We start from the raw sequence: 17,993 nt of genomic DNA on the forward strand, positions 1-17,993 counted from the left end.
ACTTAATACTACATTGTAGTATAAATACCTGCACAAAACTATACTGCCTTACACGATATTGTAGCATTCTCATGCTGTAAACTACTTTCACCAACGCTATAATAATATAACTTAAATATTTACTATTGATATACACAACCTACAAAATACCTTCAAATTGTCCCAATGTAATATCCCCAGATTTTAACTTGAGTTAACTTATTGTATGTTTTAAACAGAAACAGATATACAACTGAAACAAACTATGATCAATTTCTCTAGTTTTAAGTACTGTAGTCTGTAAGCTATTAATTTAGTCTGCCCATAATGCCATGGCATGACAGGCTCTCTTTGCCTACAACTCATTATTGTAACTAAAGAATCTCAATGTAAACTTGCAAAGAAATAAAAATTGTACTGTACTGCACTGTTTCTACCCTCGACGGGAATCAAGCCCCGGACCCTTGCCATGTGAAGCGAGAGCTTTAGCCACAAGGCCACTTTCACCATCACTCATACATAATCACTGTCTTTGCAGAGACACTCAGGTACCACAGTTTAGATGTTTCTCCAAACTGTTAATATCCCAAACCCTTCCATATACTTCTAATCTATAAATATGTTTAACAACCATGGTGACATTCACACTCCTGGCCAAGGCCTATTTTTACTGGAAAATAATCTCCCTCTCTCCTACATACCCTAACCTGTGCCTTGCTATCCACGTAAAAGCTTTCTACTGCTTTAAGTAGCCTATCACCTAATATGCACATCTGCAACATCTGCCACACTGCCTTCCTATCCACCCTATCATATGCCCTTTCTTAATGTACAGATGCAATGAAAAGTTCCTTTATCTAAGTATTGCTCCCTTATCTGCTTCAATGTAAACACTGAGGGCAAATAAAAGAAAATCATTGTATGGCAGACAATAAATGGTGGTGTTGTACTAGACCCTAAGTCACATATTAACCAAAATATCTCACTTACTCGAACAGTCTTTGGGAAATCTGCAGCCACAACTTAAAAAAAAAAAAAAAAAAAACAGTCTCACTTACTGGAACAAAGTCTATAGGGAAATAAGCAGCCACAACTTCAAACATATCTTCGGTGAAATGTCCAAGAGGAAAGCACTTAACAATTATTGGCACTGTAGTAAAAAGTAGCACCAAATTCCGTGGATCCTTTTCTCCATCCATTGCAGAGATAAACCCCAGAACAAAGTCTTGGCCAAGTTCTTGCACATCTGTCAAACAACAACAAAAAATAGCTATATTTTTATATCTTTACAAAGAAATAGAATGGAATAAATGCAGTCATAGAAATATGGCATCCTCACCACTCATTATACAGTGGTGCTAACGGTACTGAATAACCACTAATGAAAGAGATGAAGAAAAGGTTAAGGGAGCCATGTAACCTTGTCTTCTTCACACTTCAAGGACACATGCTTGCCTCACCATCCATGAAAGTGGAAAATATATCACAATACTATGATTGAAACAATTCACAACTACCCCACAAACTGGAGATGAAGCTTGCTTAGTGATGTTGCAGGCTGTTTTGGATTATTAGCATGTAACCTGGTAGCAGTTCAGGACATACTGAAACAATATCTAATATCATCTCCGGTCTATGCATCAGATGCAAAAGGATATATTAAATGGCACATAAAGTGATGATGAAATGTAAGAACATATACATGTCATATATGTCATCATTTTCCAAGGTCTGTTATGATAACAGAACCAAGGATTTAAGTCTTTTATAAACTTTGAGACAAGGAAATTGAAAAATACTTTACAACTAAATAGATGTGAAACTGTATGTTTTACAACATAATATGGTGATATACCTCTTCGAAAGAATACTGCTTGTGCAGTAAATTTTTTTAATTTCAGAAAAATTTCAATTTTAAAAATTGGAGGAGTTTGGGATATTGGCAGTTTGGAGGGATATGTTATTTATCTTTATATATGCTTCTAAACTGTTGTATCTGGGTGCCTCTGCAAAAACAGTGATTACGTATGAGTGAGGGGAAAGTGTTGAATGATGATGAAAGTATTTTCTTTTTGAGGATTTTCTTTCTTTTTTTGGGTCACCCTGTCTCGGTGGGAGATGGCCGACTTATTGAAAAAAAAAAATTCTATTTAACCTCATGGGCACTCTTATTCAAAGGTTTAATTTAAAATGAATTAAATATGATATGTCATGGATATTTCTATGGATATCAACTGCCCAGGGAGGTATACTACTGTCCTGCCAAGGGAGTGTAAAACAAAAGCCTCTAATTGCTTTACATGATGGTAGGATTGCTGGTGTCTTTCTTTCTGTCTCATAAACATGCAAGATTTCAGGTACGTCTTGTTACTTATACTTACACTTAGTAGGTCACACTTCACATGCATGTACAAGCATATACATACACACCCCTCTGGGTTTTCTTTTATTTTCTTACTTACCAGTTCTTTTTCTTGTTTATTTTCTGTTATCTCCATGGGGAAGTGGAACAGAATTCTTCCTCCATAAGCCATGTGTGTCGTAAGAGGTGACTAAAATGCTGGGAGGAAGGGGATAGTAATCCCTTATCCCGTATACATTACTAAAGTTGAAAAGAGAAATTTTTGTTTTTCTTTTTGGGCCACCCTGCTTCGGTAGGATACGGCCAGTTTGTTGAAAAAAGAAGATCTATTGAATGAAAAGTTTACATTCTTAAAAAGAAGTGTGATGTTTTATTTTTTTAATATCTGGACTGTCTCCATGGGAGAGTGGAGAAAAATCCTTCCCAGCCATGCGTGTCATAAGAGGCAACTAAAATGCCAGGAGCAAGGGGCTAGCAACCCCTTCTCCTGTAAAAATTACGAAATTTAAAAACAAAAAATTTTTTTTCTTTTTAGGTCACCCTGTCTCAGTGGGATACAGCCAGTGTATAAAAAAAAATTCTTTATAAAGACGAAAAATAAAAATTCCCGAAATTATCTGAAAGAATGTGTTAGCCGTTTGATCTGAATTTTCCTCTAATCCATTGGTCTACCAGTAAGTTATGGATAATAAAGCAAAGTTCCACTCAAATTACTATCCAGACACCTGCATATAAATGAATGTAGATGAGCAGCAAGGGTAATTATTGAATAAACTTATTGCATGGTCAGTTCTATGAACCATTCATCTACTTTCCTGTCTGACACAGCAACATCTTGGGATCTTAATACAGGGAATTCTTCAACTTGCCTAACCCTTGGGTATGACCTACTTCCACATTCGTTAAATGTGATACCACCTACGACTGCTGCACCTCTCCTGCCTACAATATACAGTGGACCCCCGCATAACGATCACCTCCGAATGCGACCAATTATGTAAGTGTATTTATATAAGTGCGTTTGTACGTGTATGTTTGGGGGTCTGAAATGGACTAATCTACTTCACAATATTCCTTATGGGAACAAATTCGGTCAGTACTGGCACCTGAACATACTTCTGGAATGAAAAAATATCATTAACCAGGGGTCCACTGTATAAGCAACTTCATCGCACATATGCTGTATTCTTTTCAAGATTGATGGACTGATCACATCGACTCAAGGCTGAGGGACTGATTACCTCACACTCCTCCTGTTCTGCACCATTCTCCTTTGTATGGACTGATGAAGCCACTGTGTGGCAAAACGTTTCCTCATTAAAGATACCCAAATGTTGCACATGCATCTAATTTATCAACTTGTCGGTTCATCTACACTGAAACTAAGTACTGTACCATAATTAACAAAGGGGTAGCTGACTGTTTTCATAACAATTTGTTTAGTAATAACAAACTCTCTTCCTTCATTAAATAAGTTTATGTGTAAAATTAATAATCTATTTACATAAACCTCATAATAATTAAAGTGAACTACAAGAGAATGATACTTGCCTTCTAATTTATTTACTAGGCAATATTTTAGAAAAGTATAGATGTTTCTTCTGTCAGACATGATCTGTGACTGACAATGTACCTCACGGAACAATCCTCGTACCAGGCTTATAACATCCTCTCTCTTGATATTCTTCTGCTTCACCTGCAAACATGCATGACATATAATACAGTGAACATTGGGGTATTTGCTGGACATAATATATTTTCTTGCAACAAATCAGGGACAGTGAGTCAGATCAAAAGATCCCATAAGGTCAATGAACTGAAGGAAGAGCCTAGATCCTTTTGTCATCCTTACCCTGTTCTATTCTTCACAGGGTAAAAGAATGGCACATACTCAAAAAGGCTGTCAAAGCATTGTGGGGAAAAAATGAATGAAGTCCAGAAGCAACTTGTTTTTCATTATATAGTACCTTCATACTGGGAAGTATCACCCCACTAGCAAAATACCCAGAGCACTAATAATACATCTCAATTGCTTCATAACCTAGGTATAAAATGCTCCACACTAGCATAAATGACTTCAACCCACAAAAGTTAATTAGTAGCTTTATGTTGTATCTCAAGTGGCTATAGATGTACATATGTACTGTAGGGCTTCATTTTACAGCATTTTGCCTTACAGCATTCCACTTATACAGACATGATAAAACAGTGAATATTATTATTATTATTGCTGTAATGTGGGGGAGCACTAAACCCACAGGGGTCATAGAACACATAAGGAATGGGAGACAGTCAGATTCAATCCAAGGCAGGGGAGGACAGGTTCACTTCCTTATATCAAGAGCAGTAATTGTGAACAGTGAATGTTTTTTCAAGATAATTGTTCTATTCTTTAATGTAATGTTCTGCATAAAATTATATTCTGCTTTGAAAAATGTTACAGTAGCTAATCACTGGTATTTTTTTTAGAGAAAGAGTGTTTTACAACGTTTCACTAATGCAGCAGTTTTCAAAATTACGTATACCCATTCTTCATTTATTCAGATTTCCTACAATAAATATATGTATTCGCCACACATTATAAGTACAAAAATATTCTAAGATAAGTAATGTGAGTACTATATTTATGCATTTTTTAAGCCTAGATCTATTGCTCACTTAATATACATATTATAATGTAAACATGTTATAAGGCTTGAATATGCATTCGAAAGTGAAAAAAAAAAAAAAGCTGTTTCACTTTACAGCGATTTTCACTTTGCAGCAATAGTCTGGAACCTAACCTGCTGTATAAGTGGGGACTTCCTGTATTATCAAGTCTTATATTAATCTTTTGCCCTTAGTGTAACTTGCATCCTTGCTAATCAAAGACACAGATGATCATTAATATAAAGAACAAATATGTCAGCTACTCAGCAATATGACATGAAACACAATACAGATTGACATTACACAAGTCTTTTTCAAGAATACATCTTGTGTAAATGGTGAAAAACATACATTTGCAGAAAGAGCTTTTACTGGAACAAAGTTTTGATGTTAGGGTCTTAATCAAGTCACAGAATGGACACAAACTTCACACACATATGTGCGCTGAATGGAGAGAAAGAGGCGAGGCGAGTGAAATCACTGGAGTGTGATAAACTGTGGCCCTGTCAAGTACTTCAGGAGGTACACTAGGCAGTTATGTTGAAATGCTGTCAGGTTTCTGGACTATGTATGTCTGACCATTCCTGTACAACTTTAATGCCAAGATTGTCCTTATAATACAGTGTGTGCCAAAGGTTTGGCATGTAAGTACAGTGGACTCTTGGGTAACAACAATAATCCGTTCCAGAGAGCTTGTCTTCAACTGATTTTTTTGTTATCCGAATTAATTTTCCCTATAAGAAATAATGGAAATCCAATTAATCTGTTCCATGCACCCAAAATTATTAAACAAAATAATTTTTTTACATGAAATATACATTTCCCTACACAGAAACAATGAGACATGCAGAATAAACAATACTGAAATGACACTTACATTTACTGAAGATGTATTGATGAGTGATGAGATAGGAAGAGGGTAGAGCATGGAGGAGTTTGCAATTGTTTGAAAGTGGAATCCCCTTCCATAAAGACTTCAGGTAACAAGTCCTTTTCTGGGGTTACCTCCCTTCTTTGTTTTTTAATGCCACTAGGACCAGCTTGAGCATCACTGGACCCCTGTCACACCAAAAATCTGTCCAGAGAGCTCTGTTTCTGGTGTCTCTTTAAGATTTCCCTAAAATGGGACACAACATTGTCACTGCAGGTGTTGCCAGCACGGACTGCAACAGCTGTGTCAGGGTGATGTTCATTCATAAATGTTTGCACATAAGAAAGCAGGAACACAGCAGCAGGCCTGTTGGCCCATACTAGGCAGGTTCTTCAAAAACCATCTCACAAACAGAATTGTATTTGCCCAATCCAATTTTCAATGCTTCCCAAGTACATAAGAACATAAGAAAGGAGGAACACTGCAGGAGGCCTGTTGGCCCATACTAGGCAGGTCCTTTACAATTCATCCCACTAACAAAACATTTGCCCAACCCAATTTTCAATGCCACCCAAGAAATAAGCTCTGATGTGAAAGTCCCACTCAAATCCAACCCCTCCCACTCATGTACTTATCCAACCTAAATTTGAAACTACCCAAAGTCCCAGCCTCAATAACCCAACTAGGTAGACTGTTCCACTCATCAACTACCCTATTTCCAAACCAATACTTTCCTATGTCCTTTCTAAATCTAAACTTATCTAATTTAAATCCATTACTGCGGGTTCTCTCTTGGAGAGACATCCTCAAGACCTTATTAATATTTCCTTTATTAATACCTATCTTCCACTTATACACTTCGATCAGGTCTCCCCTCATTCTTCGTCTAACAAGTGAATGTAACTTAAGAGTCTTCAATCTTTCTTCATAAGGAAGATTTCTAATGCTATGTATTAATTTAGTCATCCTACGCTGAATGTTTTCTAACGAATTTATGTCCATTCTGTAATATGGAGACCAGAACTGAGCTGCATAATCTAGGTGAGGCCTTACTAATGATGTATAAAGCTGCAGTATGACCTCTGGACTTCTGTTGCTTACACTTCTTGATATAAATCCCAGTAATCTATTTGCCTTATTACGTACGCTTAGGCATTGCTGTCTTGGTTTAAGGTTGCTGCTCACCATAATCCCCAAGTCCTTTTCGCAATCTGTATGGCTAAGTTCTACATCATTTAACTTATAAGTACTAGGGTTATGGGCACTCCCAAGCTTCAGAACCTTGCATTTATCTACATTGAACTGCATCTGCCACTTTTCTGACCAAGAATAGAGTTTGTTTAAATCCTCCTGAAGTTCCATAACATCTACGTTTGAATCAATTATCCTACCTATCCTTGTGTCATCGGCGAATTTGCTCATATCACTAGTAATTCCCTCATCAAGATCATTGATATATATTATAAACAACAACGGGCCCAAGACTGATCCCTGTGGAACGCCACTTGTTACAGATCCCCACTCGGATTTAGCCCCATTTATGAACACTCTCTGCTTCCTGTCAGTGAGCCATGACTCGATCCATGAGAGCACTTTTCCCCCAATGCCATGAGCTGCCACTTTCTTTAACAGTCTATGGTGCGGAACTCTATCAAAAGCCTTACTAAAATCTAAGTAAATAATATCAAATTCTTTATCGTGGTCAACAGCCTCAAAAGCTTTACTGAAGAAAGTTAATAAATTAGTTAGACAAGACCGGCCTCTTGTGAATCCATGCTGAGTATCATTAATCAAGCTATGCTTATCGAGATGGCTTCTTATAATCTCAGCTATAATTGACTCTAGTAATTTGCCTACAATTGAGGTCAGGCTTATTGGGCGGTAATTTGACGGTAACAACTTGTCCCCTGTTTTAAAAATAGGAATTACATTAGCCATCTTCCACATATCAGACACTACACCTGTTTGAAGAGATAAATTAAAAATATTAGTTAATGGTTCACAGAGTTCCATTTTGCATTCCTTAAGAACCCTTGAAAAAACCTCATCAGGACCCGGCGACTTATTTTGCTTCAGTCTGTCTATCTGCTTCACAACCATTTCACTAGTGACTGTGATGTTACATAATTTATCTTCTTCTAGCCCACTCTAAAAATTAATTACTGGAATATTGTTAGTGTCTTCCTGTGTAAAAACTGAGAGAAAATAATTATTAAAAATCGAGCACATTTCATTCTCTTTGTCAGTAAGGTGCCCATAGTTATTTTTAAGGGGACCTATCTTATCTCTAACTTTTGTTCTATAGACCTGGAAAAAACTTTTTGGGTTAGTTTTAGAATCCCTAGCAACTTTAATTTCATAGTCCCTTTTAGCTTTTCTTATCCCCTTTTTAATGTCCCTCTTAATGTCAATATACTGATTCATAAGATGATCCTCACCTCTTTTGATACACCTATAAATTCCTTTCTTATGCCCTAGTAGATATTTGAGCCTATTATTCATCCATTTTGGGTCATTTCTATTTGATCTAATTTCTTTATATGGGATAAACGTTCTTTGAGCAGCATGCATAGTGTTCAGAAAACTGTCATATTGATATCTCACTTCGTTACCCCAGTCAACAGATGATAAGTGTTCTCTAAGCCCATCGTAATCTGCTAAGCGAAAATCTGGGACTGTTACTGAGTTATCGCTACTATCGTATTTCCATTCAATGCTAAATGTAATTGATTTGTGGTCGCTAGCACCCAGTTCCTCTGAAATTTCTAAATTATTAACAAGGGATTCATTGTTTGCCATAACTAAGTCAAGCAGGTTATTTCCCCTTGTAGGTTCTGTCACAAACTGCTTCAAAAAACAATCCTGAACTACTTCTAAGAAGTCGTATGATTCTAAATTCCCAGTCAAGAAATTCCAATCAATATGACTAAAGTTAAAGTCTCCTAGAATTACTACATTATCGTACCTTGTGGCCTTAACAATTTCCTCCCATAGTAGTCTCCCTTGGTCCCTATCTAAGTTTGGGGGACAGTATATCACTCCTAAAATCAGTTTTTCATGCCCCTCTGAAAATTCTATCCAAACAGACTCTGTATGTGTTACTTCAGACTTAATACCTGTTTTTATGCAACAGTTCAAGCGATCTCGGACATACAATGCCACCCCACCCCCCTTCCCGATACTTCTATCTACTTGGAACAATTTAAAACCCTGAATATGACATTCCGCAGGCATGTCCCGACTTTTTGAATTAAACCACGTCTCAGTTAGGGCAAATACATCAATGTTACCTGCACTAGCAACTAATCTCAACTCGTCCATCTTATTCCTAGCACTACGGTAATTAGCATAATAAACATTGAAAGACTCTCCTTTCTCTTTACCCTTCCTGCTCATTTCTGTTTTTCTACTAAACCTATTACTGTCCTTATCACCCAAAGTCCCTGGCTTTTCAATATCTACCTCGTTCTGCTTATTACTAGTTCCCCTAGAACTCGTAATATTACTACACTGGGACTTCACTGTTTTCCTGCCAAAACCCATACCACTAACTATTCCTAGTTTAAAGTCCTAACTGCTCCCTCCACTGCAGTTGCCAGTGCTACCACCCCAGACCTAGATAAGTGAACCCCATCCCTGGCATACATGTCATTTCTGCCATAGAAGAGGTCCCAGTTGTCAATGAATGTTACCGCATTTTCCTTACAGTATTTGTCCAGCCAGCAATTGACACCAATTGCCCTGGACAACCATTCATTTCCAACTCCTCTCCTTGGCAAAATACCACATATGACAGGGTTCCCACCCTTACTCCTAATTATTTCTATTGCTGAACTATACCTGCTAATCAGGTCTTCACTCCTACGTCTGCCAACATCGTTGCCTCCAGCACTGAGACAGATAATAGGATTGCTCCCATTACCTCTCATGATGTCATCCAGACGGCTAACAATATCCTCCATCCCAGCCCCAGGAAAGCAAACTCTCTGTCTCCTACTCCTGTCCTTCAAGCAGAACGCCCTATCCATATACCTAACTTGGCTATCCCCAACAACAACAATATTCTTACCTTCCTTAATGTCGTTTGTCGTGACGTTCCCAGTAGTCGACTCACATTCGTCGGGTAGCACTGAGAATGTATTAGATGTTTCCACAACAGTTTCCACGGCAGTCTCTTTCTTCTTCATCGTTTCTATCTTTCCATTCGTCTTCTTGATCGTCAACTTCGTTCCCTGCTGTCTAGCCACTGACCAGTTTCCCTTCTTGACCTGAGGACTCAAAACAGGAGGACTACTACGAATCTTCTTGTTTTCCTCGGTCAGTCGCCGAATCTCCAACTTCGCTATCCTCAATTCTTCCTTAAGCTGTTGGTAAAGTTGCTCAATGGAGGGCATCTTGCTTCAATTCGTAGAGAGCGCGCAAACAGGTCTTCACAGAGCTAAGTACACGTCAACACTGTGCAAAAGCCAACTCAATCAGGAGCTACTGCGCAGCACGTCCGCACGGCCCAATAGCGATGCGAACACTGATAATTCTATTCATTCATGCGCAAGTCCCAGTCAAATCAAATCGTGTGTGTGGGGAAGTACCCTGGCTGGTATGTGGGGAAGTTCCCTGTATAGTGTGTGGGAAGTACCCTGGCTGGTATGTGGGGAAGTACCCTGGCTGGTGTGTGGGAAGTACCCTGGCTGGTATGTGGGGAAGTACCCTGGCTGGTATGTGGGGAAGTTCCCTGGCTGGTGTGTGGGAAGTACCCTGGTTCGTATGTGGGGAAGTACCCTGGCTGGTATGTGGAGAAGTACCCTGGCTGGTATGTGGGGAAGTACCCTGGCTGGTATGTGGGGAAATACCCTGGCTGGTATGTGGGGAAGTACCCTGGCTGGTATGTGGGGAAGTTCCCTGGCTGGTGTGTGGGAAGTATCCTCGCTGGTGTACATAAGAAAGCAGGAACACTGCAGCAAACCTGTTGGCCCATACTACCACCCTCTGCAACCATCACTACCACCCTCTACCACTGACACTTTCGTATCTTTCTACAAACTTTCTTGAATTCTATAGTGTTTCTCACCCTCTTTACCACAGGGCTGGCACTAGAAGCTTTCTTTGGGCCCATGGTGGCTTATTTAACAGTTACAAGCACTAAAAACAATGGAATAATATAAAATATATCAGAATATGCATGGAATCGTCCTCCCTGGCTTGTAAACAATGGCACACTGGCTGTACATCGAGTGTCCAGGCCATTCACACTGTGCTGACACGTTTGGGACGAATGTCCTCAACCGAGTTGTTTTCGGTAACAGAGCCAACATTTTGACGCAAAAACGGGTCGCTATCCGATTTTTTCGCTATCCAATGACATTGTTACCCGAGGGTCCACTGTATGTAGTTTAGGTATGGAAGATTAAAAAAAGAGCTACATGTATGTCATAGCAACTCATGAATGTGAGCAAGGAAGCTTTTCACAAAGTTAGGAAAATTGGACTTTGCCTCTATAGTAAGATCAGTGAATGCACGGCAGAATACACAAGAATGTTAGTCTCCTGAGTCAACAAATGTCAGAAAAGGAACCTAGAGCAAACACTCAACTGAATCTGCTCCACCTGGAAGACAATAGAAACCTGACATCATGCACTTCTCCAGCAAAAGTATGCTCACATACATGAGTGACTGTAACATTCCTCTAGGATATACCACTGGTATGCACTATATTACAAAGACATTCTTGACATAAAAGTTGTTCAGGAATACAGCAAACATAAAGTCCAGAAAGAAGACAGTATTTCAATATATTAGTCCAGGGTACTTCCAGGCATATTCTACAGACCAATAATTACACATTGTAACCTTTACAAAGAAATAAACCTTATCTTTTATCTTTTTTAATAATTCATCACGCAGCAATGATTTCCCTCACCTCACCTCTTCCCTTCCTGCCATAAAACACAACAGATAAAAACAATGTCCAAATAAAAGTTCTTTCTGTAAACATGTCTTTTCTTCACCATTATCAGCATTACAACATTTGGGTCCATTCTGAGTGAAGCCAGGAATATGTCTACATTAAATATAGTACTATGCTAAAAATATACCATACTGTTGTATACGTTCTCTGTTTCCCCTAATATATATCATGCAACCCACCAAAAATATACTACACATAGTTCCCTAAAAATATACTATACTGTACTATACATAATACTCTATTATCCCTATTACCCCACCCAAAACATTCTATATATACTGGTACATCTTTAAAAAAATTAAAACAAATATTAATATGTACTGTACAGGAAATCCTCCTCTAAGGATTCCTTCTTTAGTAAATATACTGTAATTCTGAGAGGTCCACAATTATATACTGAATCAGACTTACCAGAGCTATGTAGGCATAAATGACACTAGGAATAACAGAATGATGATCCTTCAGTCGGTCTATGAAAAATGCAGCTAAGAAAGACAGTTCTTGTGAGTTTAGACGGTCTGCTGGGAGGGAATGTAGAAGATCAGCCAGAAAGCGGGTTCCAGCTGCCCTGTCTCCTGGGTTGCTGTGTGTTAAGCTTGTGCCTAATGCTTCCACAACTTCATGCAGGGATAACTTGCCTGTTGAAATTCCTAAAATTCCAATTATATTTTAGCATGCAATAAAGCAAATTTTTGTTGCAGTCTCTTATATAACAATATGATTTCAATACATTTTCAAACATCATTTGACAAACCTTGACAAATTTCATTTTGTTGCTTAGGGTCTGCTTACCATCTTTCATAGAGTATGGCACAGTGAAGTTCAGTTCAGTACAGTACAGTACAATATAGTACAGTACAATACAGTACAGTACAGTACAGAATAGTACAATACACTACAGTACAGCACAATACAGTTCAGTACAGTACAGTACAGATCAATACAGATCATTACAGTATAATACAGTTCAGTACATTACAGTACATTACTTTCTTCACTAATATATACATAATTAAGAATAAGAAGTATTATTATTATATGAACAGAAATGCTAAACCTACAAGGGTCATACAGTGAGATAAAGAAATAGGATGAAATTTTGTTCAGATTTTTAACCCAGATGGTTAGTACCCAGGGTATCTTAATAATCAGTGCATCATCGGAGACTGTCTGTCTTATTTCCCTTGGGGTCCTTTCAATTTTATCCCCCACGGTGTGACCCACAAGCTGACTAACACCCAGGTACCTACTTACTGTCAGGGACAGAGACAGCAGATGTAAGAAAACATGTCTAACATTTCACCTATGCCGGGGATCGATCCCTGGTCCCTTAGTGTGTGAGCTGAGGATGCTACCAAGCCAGTATTTACAAGAAAATGCTAAGCCCAGTAAGCCATTTAGCACTTTTTTCTAATTTCTCTAAAACTCTTGCTACAAGCCCTCCTCATTGTTTACTGCCATTTTATCACATCTGTCAGACACTGCAACATCATGGGATCTTGATACAAAGAATTCTTCAACACTTGTCCAATCTTTGGACGAAGACCTACTTAGACTAGTGGATGGTACCACTGTGATCCCGCCTCCTCCTGCTTCGCCTCACCTGACAACCGTATATAAGCCATGTCTACGGCCCTATGCTGTACTTTCTACAAGATTGATGGACTGAATACATCGACTCCAGGTTGAGGGACTGATTACCTCAAACTCCTCTCCTTACGCCTTTCTACTTTGTATAGGACTGATGAATGTGATGAATGGTTTGAAAAACCGACAAGTTGAAGATTGAGACACTTATACAACATATGGAAATCTTTATTCAGGAAACGTTTCGCCACACAGTGGCTTCATCAGTCCAATAACAAAGTAGAAAGGTGTAAGGAGAGGAGGAGTTTGAGGTAATCAGTCCCTCAGCCTGGAGTCGATGTGTTCAGTCCAGTCTACAAGATTGATGGACTGAACACATCGACTCCAGGCTGAGGGACTGATTACCTCAAACTCCTCCTCTCCTTACGCCTTTCTACATCAGGACTGATGAAGCCAGTGTGTGGCGAAACGTTTCTTCAATCAAGATTTCCATGTCTCAATCTTCAAAAGACATTATTATTACTTTCATGGGCAGCACAAAACCCGTAGGGATCATACAGTGCCTGGGAAATGGGAAGCAATCAGGTTCAATTCATGGAGAGGGAAGGCAGCTCCACTTCACTGGATCAACCCTTCACCGGCATCAAGACCCCCTCTGAGGAGACTGCATAACCAGGTTTGAGTGTTATAGAGCAAGTCCTTACTTGGTACAATTTGCTCTAGCAGTGTCTCAGCTTCCTGGCTGGAATTTGGTAGTTTTACTAAAGTGTTGAGAAGGCTTGTAGCAGTATCCATGCTGACTATTATTATTGTTATTGTTGGCTGTTGTGGTGGTGGTTGTTAAGGGACACCGAAGTTAACGCCTTATCGAGTTAGCTCAATTTGGCTTGGAGAAGACAAGGCTAAGTAAGTAAGTAAGTAAGTTTATTCATGTACACACAGATACAGTTACATAGAATTATCATACATAGCAGCATATGTGTAGAGAACCTAGGATAGCCCAAAAAGTCAGACAGAGTGACTTATTTCCATTGGGGTCAAACTTGATTTTAGAAATGCCTTTCATATGGTGAAGAGAGATGCTGTCTTGCCAGCTGCTCGATATCGGTTCCCCAGTCTTTTTCCCTTTATTTCAGCCGGCTACAGCAAACCCTCAATTCTTTTGTTTGGAGAACATGAAATTCTCTCATCAGAAGGTGTTCAGCAGGGTGACCCACTAGCTCCACTTCTCTTCTGCTTGGCAGTAAGAGAACTAACTTTCCAGCCTACGCAGCGAGCTCAACAACTGGTACCTGATGATAAATTAGACACATGTGCAACTCTTGGGTATCTTTATTGAGGAAACGTTTCGCCACACAGTGGCTTCATCAGTCCATACAAAGGAGAATCTTGAAGAACAGGAGAATGAGGTAATCAGTCCCTCAACCTTGAGTCGATGTGGTCAGTCCACTTGCCTAATTCTTGGGCACGACCTACTTCAACATTGATCAAATGTTACACGACCTATGACTTCTGCACCTCTCCTGCCAACGGTTTATAAGCTCCTTCTCAGCACGTATGCCGTATTCTATTCAAGATTGATGGACTGACCACATCGACTCAAGGTTGAGGGACTGATTACCTCATTCTCCTGTTCTTCAAGATTCTCCTTTGTATGGACTGATGAAGCCACTGTGTGGCGAAACGTTTCCTCAATAAAGATACCCAAGAGTTGCACATGTGTCTAATTTATCAACATGTCGGTTCTCTGAACCATTCATCTACAAACTGGTACCTGGATGATGGCACTCTGGCAGGTACTGGAGAGTCCCTGGTAGGGGACCTACAACTGGTGAAAACACAGGGAGAAGACTTGGGACTCATCCTCAATCCCTCCAAGTGTGAAATCATCACGGCGAACCAGGAAATAATCAATGCTGTGCGAAGAATCCTCCCAGAAGTCTCTACTACCACTCCGTCCAACAGTACCTTCTTGGGAGCACCACTGGGTCACCAGGCCATCGACACAGTCCTGAAGGACAAATTGAATGACCTGATGAGAATGGAGGAGAGAATAAGAAATCTTGATGCCCATGATGCTCTGTATCTCCTCACAAGGTGCCTTATTATTCCAAGACTCACTTACTTCCTGAGGTGTGCACCCTCTTTTTACAACCCAACACTCGACGAATATGACGCACACCTGAGGTCAACCTTTAAGAAGGCACTGAACCTGTCACTAGAGGATCAGCAATGGGATCAGGCAACCCTCCCAGTGCGACTGGGAGGTATAGGGGTGCGCAAAGCAACGCATGTTGCTTTACCTGCTTTTCTGTCTTCGTGTTTGGCTTCCAGTGCATTAGTCAAGAAGATTGTTCCCGAACGCTTGAGAGATGTGGTAGGAGCTCAAGACCCCAGGTTTACTGAAGCAGCTATTCGGTGGGACACCCTTACAGATTCCTCCAGTAGACCAGCTCCTCCCAAAGAACACAAACAGTCCCACTGGAACAAACCGATCATGGAAAAAATAGCTGACACAATGCTCTCCAACGCCTCAGGAAAGGACAAAGCTCGTCTCCTGGCAGTGAAGGCACCACACTCAGGAGATTTCCTGTTAGCTGTTCCCAATTCCTCCTTGGGCATTCGACTAGACCCACAGGCCATTCGGATTGGTGTTGCTCTTCACCTAGCCACCCCTATCCTCACCGAACATAGGTGTATTTGCGGCAGGGCGACAGCTGATCAATTCGAACTTCATGGTTTCGTGTATCACACAGCAGAAGGGAAGTATGCCAGGCATGAGGAGGTCAATGACATCATAAAGAGAAGCCTCGCCACAGCCCGTTGCCTAGCTCAACGGGAACCCCAAGTGCAGAGGTCTGACGGAAGTCAAAAGCGTCCTGATGGAGCCACTATGCTACCTCGGAAGGATGGAAAGCAGATTGCCTGAGACTACACCTGTGCCACCACATTGGCAGACACCTACTTGCCATACTCCATAGTGGAAGGGGGTGGAGCTGCCAGCCACAGGGAGACCCAGAAGATCCACAAATATGAAGACCTTCCCCCTTGCTATAACTTCATCCTAATAGGGTCGGAGACCCTTGGAGCATGGGGAAAGTGTGCTCTAAAGTTCCTCAAAGAGCTGGATGAAAAGCTCATCATAGAAACCAAGGACCACAGGGCGACCAGCTTCCTCTTTCAGAGACTCAGTGTTGCGATCCAGAGAGGAAATGCCTGCAGCATTCTGGGCACGCAGCCCACCGCCGGGGAGCTGGACGAAGTATTCGAGATGTAGCTCTGAGTTACCTATGTTGTTTTACTTTCTATTGTATCTTTGTGAATGTTTTGTTAATGTATTTTGTCCTTAAATAAAATATATATAATTAAATATAGGGGGTGGCAGGAGAAAATTCTCAAACAGCTTCAGGGAGAACCTTGAGTTTTCCCTGAAGCAAGTTTATTCTTTTCTCTGGGGATGAGGGTCCCACTTGGAGGGTGTATTATAATACCAATAATAATAATAATAATAGTAAGTAAGTAAGTAAGTTTATTCAGGTATACATAAATACAGTTACAAAGAATTATCATACATAGCAGCATATGTGTAGAGAACCTAGGATAACCCAAAAAAGTACCTGTACAAGGTATACAGGCCTAGCTGACATCAGTGACATACTACTATATAGAAGAGTATTTCGGGCAAATTAAGTTAATTTTGTCTCCAGGATGCGACTCACACCAGTCGACTAAAACCAAGGTACCTATTGTACTGATAGGTATTGAGCCCAGGTTCCCGGTACCAGGGAAGAAATTTTCCTTGAAGCTGGGCAATAAAAGGAAACAGCGCTTCCCTTCGAAAATAGAAACAGGAACAAGTTCATTAGTAGGTCAGGTGGACTACCTTGTCTAAGTTCCAACAGAGCTGGACACCTATACCTCTCTACCGACTTCTCTTTAAAACTGTTGAATATTCGCATAACCTTCATTGTAAGATGTTACTGCTAGACTAAGGCTAGGCTATAAGTATCTCTGGCAGTACCGTTTGTATGGAGATTTCAGTGATATAAAATGTAAAGTGTGTGGATAGAGACAAGGCCGTACACTGTAGCATTATATCTTAGTGTCCAAACATCCAACCTTCCAGAAACACCTCCATACAACCGCTCACAGGGTGAGCACGGGGTGCAAAAATGAACTAGCAACTCAGGCGGCAGGACAAAAAAAAAAAAATCCCGTTAATGATAAATATCTGCAGTTTTGAGGCTGTATCCACATTTTGCATCGACTAGATGAATGAATGATTTTTATAGAGGTCATTGCAACCCAAATAGGACTAATGTTTCTTAATGGTAATAAGACGTACATTGAATGAGACTGTACTCCATACTGTACTGTGTACATTAAATATATGAAGTAACTGTAAAATAAAAAAATACTAATACTTCTTTCAAGTAATGTAACACTGCTCGGTGGTGTCTGATAGACTCATTGTTACCTCTGTAATCCTAATTTTAGAGCTACCGCTCACAGGGTAAGCATGAAGTGTACAGTAAACTAGCAGCTTAGCTTACACAACTAACTAAGATAAGCCAAGAAAG

The 17,993-nt window shown here is 39.9% G+C and overlaps 1 protein-coding gene across 1 annotated transcript in view; it reads right to left on the reverse strand.

The window, feature by feature from the left end:
- The window catches only part of Mms19 (MMS19 nucleotide excision repair protein), a 95,881-nt gene extending 81,606 nt beyond the window's left edge, over positions 1–14,275 (reverse strand). Inside the window, exons 1-4 of the mRNA XM_053775171.2 lie at positions 14,118–14,275; positions 12,238–12,476; positions 3,893–4,037; positions 1,038–1,225 (exon numbers count right to left, since the gene is read on the reverse strand). Of these exons, the coding sequence (XP_053631146.1) occupies positions 1,038–1,225; positions 3,893–4,037; positions 12,238–12,476; positions 14,118–14,208 (663 nt within the window). The 5' untranslated portion in view covers positions 14,209–14,275. The remainder of the gene's footprint in view (positions 1–1,037; positions 1,226–3,892; positions 4,038–12,237; positions 12,477–14,117) is intronic.
- Between the last annotated feature and the right edge of the window lie 3,718 nt (positions 14,276–17,993).

Source organism: Cherax quadricarinatus, chromosome 11 (assembly GCF_038502225.1).
Source record: "Cherax quadricarinatus isolate ZL_2023a chromosome 11, ASM3850222v1, whole genome shotgun sequence".
NCBI classification, from domain to species: domain Eukaryota; kingdom Metazoa; phylum Arthropoda; class Malacostraca; order Decapoda; family Parastacidae; genus Cherax; species Cherax quadricarinatus.